Raw genomic sequence first — 18280 nt, 5'->3', positions numbered from 1 at the left:
TTACAATTTTAAGTAAAATAAAAGCTTCCTGGCTGGCATGCATAAGGCTGTGGGTTCTACCCCCAGCATACATACAAACATACACACAACACGGATAGACACAGCATGAGAGTGGATATATTTCTGTACATGTATTTCATTCTGTGTTCATTCTTTTCATTCATTCATTCTTTTTTTTAATTTCAAGACAGGGTTTCTCTGTGTAGCCCTGGCTGTCCTGAAACTCAGAAGTAGAGCAGGCTAGCCTCAAACTCACAAAGATGTGCCTGCCTTTACTTCTTGAGTGCTGGGATTAGAGGCACGGCTCATTAATTAATTAAAAGAGCTTAGAGGAAGACCCAGCATACAGTCAAGAGTTCCATACACCAAGAGCTTCAGCCATTTTTTCAAAGGAATCCTAGCATTACAAAAAAAACCTAAAGCCCAGGGACTTGTCCCCCACCATTACTTTATTCCGACCGTGAGATGCATAAGTGTGTGTGTGTGTGTATGCTCATGTTTTCCTTTGTCAGTCCTCTCCCTAAACAGGAATAAAGCCAGGTGAGTTCATGTCCACATAAAGCTGATGTCACCTCTGCCAGCAGAGGGCGCCATTCTCCTACATTCCTGATGAGTTGCTATAGGAATAGAACTCTGGGCAGGGCTACTTTCCCTAGTCTTTCCCCATGAAAAAGGAAAAGAACAAGTTTCCAGGGGTTGTGGGGATGCAGTTAGTGAGAATGCCTCAGAACACCAAAGTCGAGGCATCACTCAGTGATACAGTTCATGCCCAGCATATTCAAGACCCTTAAAGGATGCCCAATGTGCTCTATTACTCTCCAATTTTTTGTTATTTTTTGTTATTTTGAGACAGGGTTTCTCTGTAGCTTTGTAGCCTGTCCTGGAACTAGCTCTTGTTGACCAGGCTGGCCTCGAACTCAGAGATCCATCTGCCTCTGCCTCCCGAGTGCTGTGATTAAAGGCGTGCGCCACCACCTCCCGGCTTACTCTGTACTTTAATCACTTGGGACAGTCTCTCACTGAAAGTGAAGCTAGGCAGCAAGCCCCATTGATCCCCATGTCCACCATCCCCCTCCACACTCAAAGTGCTAGTGGTACAGGTCAGTCACTCTTAAAATTTTACATTAGTTAATTAGGTGGGTGGGTGTACACGTACCCACACACTTGCCACAGCACCCTTGTGGAGGTCAGAGGACAACTTTAAGAATCTGTTCTCTTGCCAGGCAGTGGTGGCGCATGCCTTTAATCCCAGCACTCGGGAGGCAGAGGCAGGTGGATCTCTGTGAGTTCGAGGCTAGCCTGGTCTACAAGAGCTAGTTCCAAGACAGGCTCCAAAGCTACAGAGAAACCCTGTCTCAAAAAAAAAAAAAAGAAAAAAGAAAAAGAAAAAAAGAAAAAAGAAAAACCTGTTCTCTCATCATATGGGTCCCAGGAAGCCAAATTCAGATTGTCACCTTAATGCACTGATCCATCTCCCTAGAACCCATAGCCTACTTAAAATTCAGATTGTCACCTTAATGCACTGACCCATCTCCCTAGAACCCATAGCCTACTTAAAATTGTTTGTTTTCAGGACAGGGTCTCTCCATAAAGCCTCGGCTGGCCTGGAAATCACTCTGTAGATCAGGCTGGCCTCAAACTTGAGAGATCCACCTGCCTCTTCCTACCACCGGGATAAGACGTGCACCACCACCCAGTTAAAATTTTTATGTATATGTTTTACCTAAAAAACATCTGTGCACTGAATACATGCTATGCCTATGGAGGGAGTAGAGCCACCATGTGGGTAACGGGACTAGAACCTGTTGAGCCATCGCTCCAGTCTTGTTTGCTTACTTTTTGAGACAAGATAAGCTCTCATGTAGTTCATACTGACCTCAAATTCACTATGTAGGAGGCTGATCCTCCTACTTTTACTCCCCCCACCTTTGTCAAGACAGTTTCTCCAGGTAGCCCTGGCTGGTCTTGAACTCAGAGATCCATCTGCCTCTCTCTGCCTCCCCAGTGCTGGTATTAAAGGCGTGTGCTATCACTGCCCAGCTCCTTTGCTTTTCTTGTTGCTCTAGTCAGACGCCTAGCCAGGTTAAGGAGACTGACTATGCCCATCTTAGATGGTTTTCTGGTGCACGCTGGCCTCAGGATTCTTAGGCTCAAGTAAGTTTATTCTTTAGCCCCCCCCCCATGGTCCAGAAGCACAGAAACAAGGAGTGAGCCTGGTGGAAGACCCAGCCTGAATTAAGACCTGAAGGTTGGTGCAGAGACTGGAGAAGAGCATGCTCGAGGAAGCAGGGAGAAGAAAGTGCCAGGAAGCCTGAGCAGTGACGTCAGAGTGGGTGGTTGAACTGAGGCGATAGGGCAGAGGGAAGATGGCACAGCAGGAAGCTGTGAGACATTGGGTGAGAGATGCAAAGGAGAGTGGCATAATATGACATCATCTATGGGAGGGCTAGGGATGCGGAGCCCTCCCTGTAACTCATCATGGGGAACTCAGCTTCAGCACAAGGGACAGCGCCAGGCCTGTTGCCTGGAGACTGGAGAAGCTGCTGCTCAAGAGGTGGGGCTGAGCAACCAGGGGAGGGGGACTCAGGGAGAAAACAAGCAGAGTTCCCAGTGTGGGAAAAGTCTAGGCATTACCTAGGAAATTCTGAGGGGGAGGAGGAGGGAGAAGGGGAGGGGGAGAGAGAGTTGGGTTGGAGGAGGTGTATGCACAAACCTTCTGGGAGGACTTCCCACGTACTTGCATTCTGTCTAGCCATAGGTAATGGATGGTCTCAGACTGTCCTTACCCAGGATTCTTGTGGAACCATGGAGTTCCCCCCAAAGTGGAATTAAGAGGCTGGCATGAGAAGGCAGGGGTTTAAAAACAGACATGAACTAGATAGGATTATGGGTTCAGAGAAAAGCAGAGAACTTTCAGAAATGTAGAATTAAGCCTTCAGGACCAACGGTGAAATGGTGGTCCTAGGACCACCATGAATTCTGGTGGGTGCTGTTGAACTCCTAGACCTGGTAAGCTTGTTCAGCCAGCCAGGGTAGTGTTGTCCCATGAAACTACAATGCCTAGGTGCCAAAGCGGCTGGGATATGGTGGATTTCCTGATGGGGAGAGGAGGTAGCGAGGCCTGGGTCAAGGAATCATAATCACCATTACTCAGGCAATCATGCCTCACAGCAGAAAGGAGTCCTCGCTCCCACCTCAAAGAGTTCTTCAAATCCAAGAGATTTCAATTTCAGCACCTCAGGACTTGCAATCCCTTTTCTTGTCTTCCAAAATCACTCATCTTGCTCCACAATTCAAAGGACGGAAGTGCAGTCACCCAGGTCTGCCCAGCTCGGAGTGATCCCTCCATTCCATCGCCCTCAGGACCAGTCACACTGCTCATCGTTCCCGTTTGCATACAGTGCTTCAATCCATGTGCAAACCCAACTCTGTATTCCTGGACACTTCCTCTGCCTGGCATACTCTTCCCTCACCCGTGAACATAACCCATCTTCTGGCTCCAACTCCCTTAGCCTGTCTTGTTTGAGAAGATTTCCTTGACACTTGTTATCAAGCTGGGCTAAGCCAATGAGGCCTGGAAGCACAATGTCTATAACCAGTAAACCACATAGTGAGAGCACAAAGCACCAGCCAAGGGTAATGGCACATGCACACTACCCCAGTACTCAGAAGACAGTGGCAGGCCCACCACCAGTTCCAAAGTCAGTCAGTCAGTGAAGTAAGAGTTTCAAAAAATTCAAACTCACACATGAAGCCTCTGTTTATTCTGGGAAGAGTGCAGGGAGCCCTGTACCTAAACCTCTGTTATGATTCATCTTGTTCTGAGTCTCAGTAGGTCATGTGCACTCCCCCAGACTTGATCTCACACCATGCCTGGACATTTAGCTGCGGAGGACAGAATCCATCAAATGGATAGTTAGTTGGTAGATGAGACTGGCTGTCACAGTCCAGGGAGACATGCCAAGCCCCAGGGGCAGTACTCAAGTATGTCAAAGGTCTCGGTCTGCAGCCCAGTTAAGAGACCAAACGTGGCCTTTCGTCCCCTCCTCTGGAGTGGTTTGCACCTGGAGTTCAGGTACCTTGTCATCATCAGAGAAGAACCACGACTCCTGCCCTGTCCTGCTGAAACTCCTGATGACCACTGATAATATATGACTGACACTACATCCAAAGCGACCTGGAGAACAGAGCCCAAGGCGTGTGTCCATCATAAAAGAACTCCTGTCTACTTACTACTGGGGAGGGGAGGGGGGGGCCGCAGCTTCCTGGGTTGGTTTCCTACGTCTGGAGGGCCAACTGCCAGGAAGGCCTCTCAGCAGTGAACAGATGAAGAGCCAGCAGCAGGCTCCCAGGGTTCCTGACGCCAGCTTACTACACTGATGAGCTTGGATTTGTTGATGGCTGAGTGTCCACTGGGAAACTTCAGTGTGGTAGGAGGGTGCCATCACCCAGATGGTCGCTCGATGGGAAAGTCGGCTGGCTGAGGGTGCAACTACTGTTCTGGTCTTCAGAGTAGTTCTAGAGGACTCTTCCCTCAGCCTATTACCTCACCTAAGGGACCCTTGTGTCCCTTTCTTGCACCAGAGAGATCATCTCCCTAGCTGACTTCCTGCATTGAAGCAGGAGCCTGGAGCAGCACACAGATCTTCTAAGTAACTTGTTACATGTGAAGCCAAGGGACACCAAACTCAGGCTGGCAACAGTGTAGGTGCTCGGAAGAGAGGTGGCTGACAAGGCGAGGAGGGGTCTGTTGATGGTGCTTGGGCTCCTCCCAACAGCGTGAATTGAAGTCTGGATGCCCTGTGTGGGCACAAGTGAGAAGGCCTTCCCGGTAGAGGCACATGCGGCGTTCCAAGACTCTTTCAATACAATTAGGACTTTGGGCAGCATCCCACCCTACAGTCAGAATTTCACCTGGGGGCAAAGACCTCTGACAGTGACAACCACTACCCTTAGGAACTCAGGAAGTCCCAGCCCATTTTCACAGTACCTCCAGGCAGGGCTGAAGCTGGGGAAACTTTACCTAGCTCTCCCTTGTGGTTTCCCAACTGAGTTACACAGCCTAACAGGGACAGTCTGCCTGCCACAATGTGATATTACACTTAAAACTTCATCAAGGAGCTGAAGAGATGGTTCAGAGGTTAAGAACACTGCCTGATCTTCCAGAGGTCCTGAGTTTAACTCCCAGCAACCCATGGTGGTTCACAACTATCCTTGAGATCTGGTGCCCTCTTCTGGCGAGCAGGCATACATGGAGGCATAATGTTGGATACATAAATAAATCTTTAAAAACACAAAAAACAAAAAAACTTCAGGGACTGGAGAGCTAGCTCAGTGGTTAAGAACAGCGCCTGCTCTTGCAGAGAACCTGGGTTCAGTTCCCTGTACTCACATGCCAGCTCACTCCAGGTTCCTACACCCTCACACAGACATACATACAGGCAATAAAAGAAAAGAGATTTCATCAAGAAGCTGGTGTGGTGGTTCACACCTGTCATCTCAGCGCTCGGGAGGCTGAGGCGAGAGGGGTGCTGCAGGTCTGAAGTCAGTCAGGGCCACATACAGTGAATGATAACCAGGAGCAGAAACACCATCCAAAAAGAGAAGACACGAGAAAGTCTGCAGCTGGACTCTCCAGTAACCAGCGTCTTCTGTGCCCTACTTCCCCGCTGCTTAGAGACACTCAGGCCTGAGACGAGCACAGTTTTGTTTCTTTATTTGTCTACATTCAGCGGAATTCAAATATACTGCCTGAATGATCCAGACACACACACACAAAAAAAACAAAACAAAACAAAACAACAAACAAAAACCACGCTTTCCCACCGGTTTTTAAAATAAAATTTTCACTTATAAAACTGAAACACTAAAGCATTAAAATAAAGAAAGCTCATTTAACTCACTTCACAAAAAGCATTAACAGATGATGTATCCCTTCTGCAACTATTTAAGGACACCCAATAGAATTCACACCGGGCAAAAACAGGCAGAGGGATACCGCACGGCAAGAACTCGAACACTACTCAGACAAGGTGTAATGGCAACTAACAAACCACTGAAGACACAAAGAGTCCCAAACACAGCTAAATAGGGGTCACGGCACGGGTCCCAAGGACCACCACACCTCACAGCGTGGCAACATCGGCAACGTGGACGGGTGGGCACTGCGCCAGTGGACATGGCAACTGGTGATGTGCAGACTCAATCTCCCGAGACGAGTTGGAGGCAGAGGTGCAGGAGGTGAGAAGGGGCAGTCTGGGTCTTTATCTGTACTGGTAGTTCATGCTGTGCTCTGTGTTCCGACTGTAGCCACCTTGTGAGGACTGGTAGGAGCTGGAAGGGCCACTGTAGCTCTGGCTGGACCCAGGGGAGCTGTAGTTCGACTGTGATGAGTAGCCTCCTGCAAGATGGAGCTAGCTTAGAGAACAGAGGTCCAGGCAACATTTCCACACTACTGTACCCCAGGGTGGCATTCCAGTGGGCTCCTGCTCTGACACACAGGCCTATCACTAACTGCTACCCCAAGATGCGGAAAAACTTTGCCTCTAGGGGCTCATGTCAAGTGCTGACTGACCGACCAGAGATAGGGGTCTCACAGCTCAGTTCAGTCCCTGTGACACAAATGGTTCTTCAAGTTAGTGCCAACATTTAAGAGTCGGGCAACTTGAGGTCTCTGAGAAGACTGAGCAGTAGGTGTGGCCAGAGCCCAAGTCCAGACTCCAAGGGAAACCAGCAGCAGTTGCCATATAGCCCCCCTCACAGTGGCCCTGCACCTGTCAAGTTCTGTGCCTCTAAAGCTCGGCCCCCACCCTCCTCCGGGCCACTTGCTCTCCAGCCCACCTTGTTTGCCTTGGTATGAAGAGCTGCCCCCAGAACCTCCGCCGTAACCCCCATGTGAGCCTGTGTTGTAGGATGACCCACTGGAGCCATAGCTGTTCCCGCCACTGCGACCTCCACTACCACTGTAGTCTGAGGGGAGAAAAAAAATCAGTGTGATTAGGGCCTGGGTCCAAGGGCAGATAGGTGAGAAGCCTTGGTGGCAAGCCCTGTCACAGTCACCCACTCTGAAGTCAATCTGTCTCACCTTCCCACCTGCCTCTTCTCCCCTGGGACATAATGCTTTACTGTCCTCCACCCCCACAGTCCCCATCCTTCTGATGGCTGCTGTTCTGTCCTAAAGACAAACTCACACTTACTCACACCTACGGGGTGATAGTACACGAGGCCGAGGCCAGTGCATGAGACTGGCTCACTGAGGAGCTGGATCTAACACAGCCCTTGAGAAGTTCCAGGAAGAGAAGTTCCAGGAAGCAGCCTTGCAACTTTCACCCTGGTACATAGCCACAGCATTAGAGGCAGAGGCCTCATCCATAGATGGAGACAGGGCAGGGACCTATGACCCAGGGTGATATTTCCAGATTTCTCCCTACACTCAGTCTCCCAGAGTGTCTCACAGTTAGTTCCTGGCTAGAGCTGAGCTTTTAGCCATCCCCAACCAGGAGGTGGACACTGGACGCAAACTCACTGAATTTGCTGTCGTAGCTGTAGTCGGAGCCCCCACCACCACCAGGGGAGTTGTAGGAGTTGGAGTAGGAGTAGCTGCCCTGCCCATGGCCATAGCCTTTCTGCTTGCCCTGCGGCGTGCCGTAGCTGCTGTACTGGCTCTGGTTGTAGGGTTGCTGCTGGCCCTGGTGGGACTGGTAGCCCGAGCTGTAGGAGGGTTTCTGCTGGCCCCCATGCAGCGGCTTCTTCCCAGCATGCTTCGGGGGCACTGATGAGTTGTAGCTGTCTCCTTGGTAGTAGGAGCTGTAGCTGGATGAGCCACCACCGCCCCCGCTGCCTCCACCACCGGCATTCCCAGAATGCCCTCCATTGCTGTAGAACTGACCTAAACAGGGAAGCAGCAGATCAGGTGGAGGGTCCCAGGGTGAGGGCTGGGAAGGGAGAAAGGCAGCAGCTGTGGGCCCTGAAGGCTGGCCCACAGCTTACTGCTCAGAGCAGCAAGGAACATATTGGAGCACGAGGCTCTGCTGGTCAAGGCAGCCTGGCTTAAGCCAGCCCAGCCTTCAGCTCCACTCACCCTCAGCTGATGACAAGGGGTCTTTGCCAAGCAGCAGCACGACAGCAGCTTTGCAGATGTCAACATTACAATGAGATGGGCTCCGAGCGTGGATGACATTCAGGACTAGCTGACGGCTACCCAGATGTCCCCAACGGTGACAGGAAAAGCAAAGCACCCAAAAGCAGTGAGCCACCCCCTTTCCCCTTCATGCAGGAAATGAGCTCAACAGGCACAAATCTTGGGGACCCCAGGAGATGCCTTGCCACGAGGTCCCTAAAACCATCATGGTCCTCAAAGACCAAGTGCCCGGTCTCCTTCCTTGTGTAAACAACACACAACTGAAGGCATAGAGTGTGTCCTTAGTATCATGAGAAGACAAGCGCAGACTGAGGTTAAATGTTTGAATCGGGGCCTCAGTGGCAAGACTGATGAGCTAGCACTGTGGCTGCTACAGTCTCTAGCCCCCATTTTTGATCACTGAGTTTATTAATGTGTTCCCTATTGGAGACTTTGGATGAAGTGACGGGAACAGGGCAGGGAAGGGCAGGGCTTCAGCCTCACTGCAGAAAGAAAGTTCCCACCTCCAGGCTCAAGAGAAGACAGAACATTTCCCAGTGCTCAACAGGGGCCTTGGAGCTCCCAGAAGCCTGAATTCCCAGAGTAAGTAGCCTCAGCATGCAGACCTTTAGCCCAGTAAACCTCGTCAGCCCCAGACAGGAAGAAGGGAAAAGAGATGTTCCCACACAGCCTGCCCTTCCTCCCCAGGTTGAGAACTAAAGGCACTATGCCTTCCCTCTACCCACTGGTAGATATACACCCCGCCCCCACGCTGATGCTCCCCCGCTACTGGCACAAGCACTGGGAGAGGTAATACCCCTGTGAAAGCCCTTCTTTAGACAGACCTCTCCCACCCCATCACAAAGCCACAACACTGCAGAGGAGGAAGTGTCCCACAATGCAAGAAAGCAAACACATGGAGGCTCAGTGAGTATACTGGGAAGCCCAGGGCTCCAGATCACTCCCAACCCCAACCCTAGCACCTCCTCCAGGCCCCTGCTTTGGTTTCCCCAGGGTCCTATGCTGAGCAACTGAGCTGCCTGCTTGAAGCTGGGCATGAATGAAGACGCCAGTACGGAGGGCTCATTACTTTAACATGTATTCATTTAAAAAATAATAATAGTAATAAGGAAAGGGTAGGTTTTCAATGTCATTCAGAACTATTTCTTGATATAAAAAAGCATTATTTGCAAACAATAACTTTCTAAAAAATAAAAATAAAATAAAATACATCATGCAAAGTCTTAGAAAGTTTCACTGACTTTTAAACCTTGGGGAACAAATCACACAATAACCATTTTGGCCATTTTTTGCCTGAATAAACGTCAAATCTTGCAAGTCAAAGCAAGGGCAGATCTGTAGCAAAGACTACAGAGCAGAGGTCTAACCATAGTATCACAAGGATTCCCACCAGAAAGAAGGGGCCTTGTACTTTACACACGGGAGAAATTTCTAGATACCAAGCAATGTAGACCCTGGTTGGGCCAAAGCCAGTTCTCTATTAGGAAAAAAAATATGAGGATGTGTGGGCCTCTTCCAGCTCAGTTTTAAAGACCCATTGTGAAAAAGAAAAACTCAAACCCAATCCAGGGAGTTCATGCATTGATAGTTGTGATCAGGACTTGCAAAATTTCACGTTATTCTCTCCTTTCAAGCCTGTCTCATTTATCACACAGGTAACGGAAGCGCAGTTTTGATGCCTTTGCAAGTTCACTCTTTTAACTAAAGCAGCCACAGAACCGCTTCACCCCAATAATCCACCAGAGCATTTACAAAAGGTGGGAGGCCCTGCTCTATGCAGTACACAAGTCCTGGCCATCCCAGAGGTTACATGCTCCTTAAAAGGGCAAGGAAAGTCTGCTGCTCTGGACCAGATATGCTGAAATGGTTTTCACACTGCCAAAGGCATCAATGAGATGTGAAAGTTGGTGAAAAGGTTAAAAATGCATACAAAACCTGCCGTAAATTAAGACAAAGGTAGATTAAAATGTGCCATTATCTGTCTCTTTAAATAAAGAAATGCTTTCCATAAAAAGCAAAGATGGGCTTTTGCCTTGATGCTGAACAACGCTGGCTCTAGAATTCTGAATTCTGTGCGAGGATGCACAAAAAAGAAAAAAAAAAAAGAAAAAAATCTGAGAAAAAGGTTTTTTTTCCACTTAGTGTGAACTTCGAAATGACCAAGTTCAAAGGCAAATTCATGATAGAAACTGCCATTGTCTTAAGTCTGCAGGCTAACAGTTTCAGACAAGCTGCGGTGGAAAGCCACGGTTGAGAACCCCAGTGAAGCACAGGGACACAGCACGGACACTTTGGGTTTTGGAGTTGGAGGAAATTGGAGTAAAAAGTTGATTTTGTGTCAATACTTTTAGACGCTCTAGGAAGCCCCAAAATCATGATAGCCGTAGCAGTCTGTGAAAAAGTCACCTACAAAAGGGGGAGACAGAGCAGAGAGAAGAAATTAGAATTCTTTTGAAAAAGGGCACAGAGCGCCACATTTGAAATTCAGGTTTTAGATTTCTCTGCTCATGTGACCCCCCAATGAAGGCTCCTTCTCACGACAAAGAGCAGTGCACGGGCAGGAAGGCGCATTCTCAAAGACTGGTGCTTAAAGCAGAGAAATTTAAAAAGCCGACTTCAAAGGAACTTAGGCGGTACACAGAGTGTGTTAGCATTCAAACTGTCAAGGACACACTTTGGGGATAGGGACTTGAGGGCCGGCTAACCTAATCACCGCAAAAAGGTACGGCTGGTGGCCCTGAACCTCAGAGATGCTGAGGTCAGCACCCTACCCTAACTCAGACCCAGACTACACTGCCACAGCTTCCCAAGAGCAGACAGAAAGATCTCACACTTACTGTAGCCTGCTGTGGCCGAATTGCTGCCGTACCCATAGCTTCCATATCCAGCGCCTGCAAGAGAACAGACAGGTTCCAGAACAGATATTCACCCATCTTGCACCTTCCTCCCAAGGTAAGGTACACTAACATCCCTAGAGTATGCCAGTAGTGTCACAAAGGAGGACCCTCACCAGCATTCATGTAGCCTCCTCCATGGTTGGCTCCACCAAATCCTCGCCCTCGTCCTCGCCCACGGATATTCCCTCCTCTGCCCCGGCCTCGAAGGTTGGGAGGTGGGGGTACCTCATTATGCATGGGGCCTCCCATGCCGAAGCCAGGACTGTGTGGCTGAAAGAGATTGCATAGGAGTGAGGTTCACCCCACCCTCAGATCAACCAAATTCCTACCCAAGGCCAGAGGGCTCAAAGTTGCATCCTCACCTTGGCAGCAAATTTAGGTCCACCTCGGACAGGTACGGGGGCTCTTTTCTTTTTGTTGGCTTCAAGGGCCAGGGGGGCATCAGGAAAAAGCTTTTCTAATGCAGCAAGAGCAGCATAAGCCTTTGCCACCTTTTTGTTTGAACCAGCACCTTGAAACTTCTGTCCATCCACTTCAACCTGTGGAAATGACACTGTGTGGGAACTGAGCTAACCCAGTACCTCCCTCCTCTCATTGTAAGGGTCTAGCTTAAAACCTTTCTACAGAGGCCCAGGCCTCTCCCACAGCACTGATTTCCCAGGAAGCTTAGGGTTTCCTCTAGCCACCAAATTACTCACCTCCATAACAAATCGTTTGTCGTGGCTGCCCCCAGTCTCAGAAATGAGCTCATATTTGAGGCCACGCCTCTTCTCATTAAGCTCCATAACCGGGTTCTTGCCATGCTTAGTCAATATTGGCCCCTGCTGCTTAACGTCCTCAGGGAAAGCACAAAGAAAACCCACTAAATTAGATTTGGGCACTTCACTACCCAGAAGCCATAGCTACTGAGCCAAGCCCTCTCACTGGATCTGGGCCAGCTGACACGTCTCAGTGATACAACCAGCTCCACCCACGCTGTTCTGGCTTCCTGGGTACAGGTTCTGGGCTCCACAGCTCCCTTTGCAGGTCACTTAAGATCTGGCAGGTGAGTCCAACCTTTTGACATTGCAAAACATTACTGTATACCAAGCTTACACACAAGGACAAGCAAGATGGCTCGGCTCAATGGGTAAAGACGCTTGCCGCCAAGCCTGATACACAAGTTCAGTCTCTAGAACCCACATAGTAAAAGCAGACTTCTACAAGTTATACTATGATCACTAAATATGTGCTGTGGGTTCTCATACCCTTGAGCATGCACATGCACACAATAATGAATGTAATAAAAAAATAATAATAAAATGAAATTGCCATGGGCTTATTATAGTAAAGGGGGAAAATGGTTCAGGGGCTAGAGAGATGCTTCAATGGTTAAAAGTACTGACGACTCTCTCAAGACGTGGATTTGGTTCCCAGCATCCACATGGTGGCTCACAACCTTTGGTTTTTGTTTTATTTTTCAAGACAGCGTTTCTCTGTGTAGCCCTGGCTGTCCTGGGAGGCATTCTGTAGACCAAGCTGTCCTCAAACTCACAGAGATCCACTTGCCTCTGCCTCCTGAGTGTTGGGATTAAAAGCATGCACCACCATCAATCACCTGGCCTCAACCTTTCTAAACTCCAGTTTCAATGAATTTGAATGCACTGCACACATGTGTTGCATAGACATACAGACAAAAGATATACATACATACATGTTAAAATGGGGGGAGGGGGAAGTTCGGGAAACATTCACTCCAGTTACAAAAAGACCCAAAAACGGCAAAACAATCTCAGAATGTCTGAAGTAATTTCAGGATTTCATGTTAGGCCACAGGTTAGACATCCCTGGCTCTGTCCTGCATATAAGGACTAGTGACTACCTGCTCTGTCCTGGCAATATCACCCACCATACACACACCATCATTCTAGCACCCACCACAGGCTCACCTCAGTAGTGGCATCTGAAGGGAAGACAGAACTAGGGTTGGAGACAGCTTCTACCACAGGGGGTGGGGCCACTACTGTTGGCTTCCCATCTGACTCCTCAGCTGAGTCCTCCCCCTTGCTGGATTCTCTGCCTTCAGCGCCTGTTGGCAAGCCCATGTCTTGTAACACCTGTGGAGCAGACAGACCCAGGGCTCAGATGACAGAAGGCTTTCAAGGAACCACCGTACAAAGGTCCTCCCCATACTGCAGAGCTTCCTAGGATAACTTGCAGCACAATCTTAGCTACCTGCAAAGGTTTGCTTGTTTTTTTTTTTCCTTTTGGTTTCTCACGTTGCTTCTGAAGATGTGACATGTGACTTGTCAAACAATCAAAAATCTAACTCCCTGCGTTTCTACAGTCTTTATGAAATGCACACTGTCAGTCTGCAAACGGAGGCCTAGTAAAAAGTACGTTTTCTCTTTGGCAAGGAGTATCCACCCTACTTACCTTTACAGCCACATGTAGTTTGGCGGTCTTTTTAGATGGCCCTGAAGCCTCAAAGGTACTGCCATCTACCTCCACAGACATGGTGAATATGGGGGCATGAACAGGACCTGTCTGGGAGATCAGCTTGTATTGCAGCCCTGGCTTCAGCTGGTTCAGCCTCATCAGGGCATTCATAGCTTGGGGAGGTTCAGCCTTCTCCTCTAAGAAGAGAACAAGGCAAGAAAGGATGAAACTTCCAGAGCCCAGAAAAGCCCAAACTAAAGACGACTACATGACTCTGTGGCACATGACCTGGCCTGAGCATCTCCTGCAGCCAGTGGAGGTGCAACTTCCCATGGGACCCTATCACTGCACCTGTGCCAGTTACTAGTTTTGGGGGAAAGTGGGGTGATGAAAAAGGTTCTCTCTCACTCTGTATCTCAGCATAGACTTGAAGTCACAGCAGTTTTCTCACCTCATGGGCTCTGGGATTAGAGATGTGTGAGTCACAAGACCCAGACATTAGGCTTTTACAACAGTTAAATATCAAGGGCAGCCTGGCCTACATAGCCAGTTCAAGGACATCTAGAGCTAGAGGATAACAGAGAACATGTCTCAACAAACCAACAAATAAACAAATGGATAAATGAATAAATGAATATCAAAGGCTGAGAAGACGGCTAAGAGGCCAAAGAGCCTACTATGAATTGCCCGAGAGTTCAGATCCTGAGAGCTCACATTAAGCCACATGGGATGAAAAACAACTGTGATCTGCACACTCCCATGGCTAGACAGGAGGTAGAAGAAAAAGAATCTCCAGGAAGCCCATGAGGCATCTAGCCTAGCCTACCCAGCAGGAAACAACAAAGAGACCCTGTCTAAAACAAGGTGGAAGGCAAGGACAGCCCAAGGTTGTCTCTAGCCTCCTCGTGAACACAATGCCACATGTACATTCACACCCACATAAATTCTTTTCAAACACACACGGATTTTAAAAAAAAAAAAAAAAGCAAATTAAGGTTTTTAATATGATCTACCAGAAAAAAAAAAAAAAAAAAAAGACAAAGCAAAAGCAAAGATCAAACTTATCACTTCCAGACAAACAGTGACTGAGCCAGACAGAGGAAAGGGGCATAAGTCAGGGCATGTTCCTACCTTTTTTCTGAATCTTCTTTTTCTTTTTGCTGGGAGACTTCTCCTCCCCATCCTCTTCAATGGGGCGTTTCATGGGTGTGATGGCGTAGGTGGTGCTGGGGGGGATTTGAACTGAAAAGAGACCAAGAAGAAGCACCTGAGATATGCAGACAGCACTATAGAGAGAGCCCTGTCATCAGTGCCCACGTGTCCTTACCAGTATAGTCCACTGGATTCTCATTCTTTGGTTTCTTGGGCATTTTGGAAGGCAGGGGGTCCATTCCTAGGACTTTATGGAGTTGACCGAAAGCAGCGAGCCGCAGAGCATGCTAGAGAAAGGAATAGGAATCTGACTCAGCTGCCTCATGCCACAGGTACCATATGTGCGCTCACTAATGCCTTCTGAGATGGGGTGGGAGCTGGGGGGCCTGCTAATAGTCTCCCCTAGGTCAGCAAGGGGTCCCCCGACAGCCAGGGCAGGGCCTGACAACTCTGGCCCAACCTTGCTGTGGGGGAGTGGCAGCCTGTGACCACCCCCCTCAAGATGAGTACAGGAGACCCCAACCTGGGGGCTGGCTGCCACATGGAGTCAGGTGGTGGACCTGCGGGGAAGAACCCCCAGAGCAGTCCTCACAGCAAAGCTGTGGCTCACTGCCCTCGCTGTGCCAACATGGCAGTAGGGCAGGGCGAGAGACAGACAACCATCACATGTGGCACCAGAACAAAGAAGCAGTCCAGATTAGGGCTCCCTGTATCAGATACCATGCCTTTGCCTTGGTCCCCAACCTGAGCCTATGTTCCAGGGGCTGCCCTTCAAATGCCCAGTAATGGAACTGGGAGCCAGTGAGTGCAGACTGGGTAAGGGCTCATGTTGGCAATGGCGACGACTATACCTGCGCACTCTGTGTGATATCTTCCCGTTGCTGTCTGTCTAGATGCCCAATAGCATCAGTGGCTTCTTTTTCACAAGGGTCATAAATGCCAGAACCATCTGAAGGCAGGAAACAAGGAAGATATGCAGAGGATTATCCCTTGTCGTCTCATAAGAGTTGTTGGCTGAGGGAACCAGGTGTGTTACCCCCCCGCACCCCATCCACACCCAGCTCTGGAAAACATACCGAGCTCGGTGACCCACTCGGCATCCAGCCCTTGACAGAAATAAATCATATGTGTCTCAGAGCAACAAAGTCATGTGGGAGTGGGTCACCACTGGCCCCGGGTCCGCCCTGATTCACGGCTGCGGACCCGGCACAGGGCTGGATATGATGGTGCAAGAGGGTAGTCACATGCTTTGGCCCTAGCAGGGGGGCATGGAGCTGCTATGTCCCTAACCCAGTCAGTGGACCAGTGAGGCAGTGGCTATAAGGCCTTCATCCCTGTCCTTGTCCCTGTCCCTTGAAAACCACAAGGCCCCAACCTGGCATTACGATGCCGGATGCCAGGCACTCCAGCACTCTTCGTAGGGCTTCACCAGCACCCATTGGCCTATTGGCAGTGCCGATGGACTTCTCACATAGCAGCTCCAGAGGCTGAAAGGCAAGAGGGACAATGAGCTTCCAGCTGCAAAAGGAGATACCCTAGGAAGCCCTATCACTGGATTAGAGGGGTTAGGGGTCCTTAGATTCAAAGTCAGCCAGTGAGATGAACGTGCAACATCAGACATCTAGGCAGGGGTTAGCAGACTTTCATAAAGCCAGCATGGGCAAAAGGATAGCACTGAGGACCTAAGAAGATAATTAGGCTTAAACCGTGTAACCACTCAAAAAAAAAAAAAAAAAAAAAAAAAAAAAATTTTTTTTTCTCCCCCCGAGACAGGGTTTCTCTGTATAGCTTTGGAGCCTGTCCTAGAACTTGCTCTGTAGACCTGGCTGGCCTTAAATTAACAGAGATCCGCATGCCTTTCCCTCCTGAGTACTGGGATTAAAGGTGTACACTGCCACCGCCTGGCCTGAAACAATATTCTTAATAATGGCCTGTTGAAAAACAGTTTTAAAAAATAAAATAATAAAAAGAAAAACAGGCAGTTGTCAGAACAGGCTGTAGGTCCCTGATAGGAGGCTGTTCAAGAACACTTGCACACCTACCCTTCCTTATATGACTAGTCATAGCAGGCGGCCTCGGCAGTTCTCACCTCCTTTCTAAACTACTGCCACTCCACTCCATTCCACTCCAACCTAGGATCTGGTGGATCACAAGAGCCATCCAAATCAACAACTGTGAAGCTATGGAAAGGCTGAAAGTGCCTGTCTGGACAAACACTACCCCTACCCATAGTCACAAGGTGACTTACCCATCCTCTGAGGGGACCCCAGGAGGGCACTCGGGTACACAAGTCCCTTAGGACACGGATGACAATGACGCATGACTTCAGCCCATTGGCTCTGGCCTAGAGGAAGAAAGCACAGGCTCTTCATACTTAGGGCACCATGGAGGACAGCAGGCAAACATGAACAACATAAGTCTCATGGCACTGCTTTGCCAAGGGTAAACGGTTGCAAGGGTGCACAGCCACCAAGTGTGTGGCCAGCACTGAGCTCCCTGTGTGTGTGTGGAAGCCTGTTACTCTTACTGCAAAGCAGCCCACTGCTCAGCATGAGCCTCCTCAGGGTTGTCAAGTCAAATCGATTTAGGCACGCTCCTTTAGCAGCTGCACGTTGCAGGTGCTAACAAGATCGGCACGGTACAAAGTTATGGACACTTTATGGTCAAAGTTAGCCATGTTGTAAAGCTTAGGCATTCTCTACCGAAAGACAAAGAGAAGAACAAAATGCAAACCTGGAACCACTTGGCGTGTCGGAGGGACGCCAAGGCAGCAAGGCATTTCTGCCTGTCCAGAACGTCCGGGGGGTCGTTGACTGATAGCGTTTCTATTCATGGATGGAATAAGAAGACAAGGCACAGTTTGACCAAGGGGTTCTGTCAGGTGCAAAGGGGATGTGGCAGCTTCCTAAATAAAGGGCAGCTGACTCTCCCATAATCTCAATTTGTGTCCACCCTGGACAAGGGAAGGAGAGGCTAAATTGCCATCAGCTCTGCTCTGAGAGGAAGTCAGAAAAATTGGGAGGCCCTCTCCAAAATTTTAAACCACTGAAACAAAAACCAAAATTGAAAAAGAAAAGTTACTCTAAAAGGCACAATCGATGGGGAAGGGAAAAGATAGGCCGACCCTATCTTCTAAGAGACCCATTCCCTTACTTCTTCCCCATAAATTAGCTAGGCTAGAATTTATAAGAGGAAAAAAAAATAAAAACAAAAAGGTGGGGGGAGTGGAAATGAACTCCCTCTCTGCTTCTCAAACAGGTATCCACCTGTATGTAGCACAGGGGACCACCTCCGCACACCAGGCGGGACTGCCCTAGCCCCAGGCCTTGACAGAGAGAGTCCTGTTGGTCAAAGGTCCAGCGTCCCTGAGTGGATAAGCTAAGAGGGCTTTCTTTGGTCATTGGCAGCAGATACATGTGCCAAAGGAAAATCAACAAGTCAGCCTCCACTGCGGTACAGCTAGCAATGCTGTCGTTTGGCTCTGCCAGCTATCAGGGATTTGGATAAGACCTGACAGCAGGCCCAGGATGGCTGTAGGGAGACCATGAATTGTGGATGAGTGCAAAGACTGGGCTGGAAGACAGCACAATGGTTTAAAACCTTATCCAAAAGTCTGCTGCAGCTCCTGGACTCTATAAAGCTCAGAGTACCACAGGCAGAGGCCAAACGAAAA

General features: G+C 49.1%; 1 protein-coding gene across 6 annotated transcripts in view; it reads right to left on the bottom strand.

The window, feature by feature from the left end:
- Positions 1–5700: 5700 nt before the first annotated feature.
- The window catches only part of Ilf3 (interleukin enhancer binding factor 3), a 38476-nt gene continuing 25896 nt past the window's right edge, over positions 5701–18280 (bottom strand). For 3 of the 6 annotated variants that reach the window (XM_038323013.1, XM_038323015.1, XM_038323016.1), the window contains 15 exons: positions 17341–17432; positions 16856–16951; positions 15983–16094; positions 15459–15556; positions 14783–14894; positions 14587–14697; positions 13453–13652; positions 12966–13133; positions 11736–11873; positions 11400–11576; positions 11151–11307; positions 10978–11031; positions 7526–7888; positions 6841–6969; positions 5701–6400 (listed from right to left, as the gene is read on the bottom strand). In XM_038323013.1, coding sequence (XP_038178941.1) covers positions 6264–6400; positions 6841–6969; positions 7526–7888; positions 10978–11031; positions 11151–11307; positions 11400–11576; positions 11736–11873; positions 12966–13133; positions 13453–13652; positions 14587–14697; positions 14783–14894; positions 15459–15556; positions 15983–16094; positions 16856–16951; positions 17341–17432 — 2144 coding nt within the window. In that variant the 3' untranslated portion in view covers positions 5701–6263. The other 3 variants (XM_038323014.1, XM_038323018.1, XM_038323019.1) reach the window with 3 other exon arrangements.

The sequence above is a fragment of the Arvicola amphibius genome, chromosome 3 (assembly GCF_903992535.2).
Source record: "Arvicola amphibius chromosome 3, mArvAmp1.2, whole genome shotgun sequence".
Taxonomy (NCBI): Eukaryota; Metazoa; Chordata; class Mammalia; order Rodentia; family Cricetidae; genus Arvicola; species Arvicola amphibius.
This window is presented reverse-complemented; position numbering and strand designations above follow the sequence as displayed.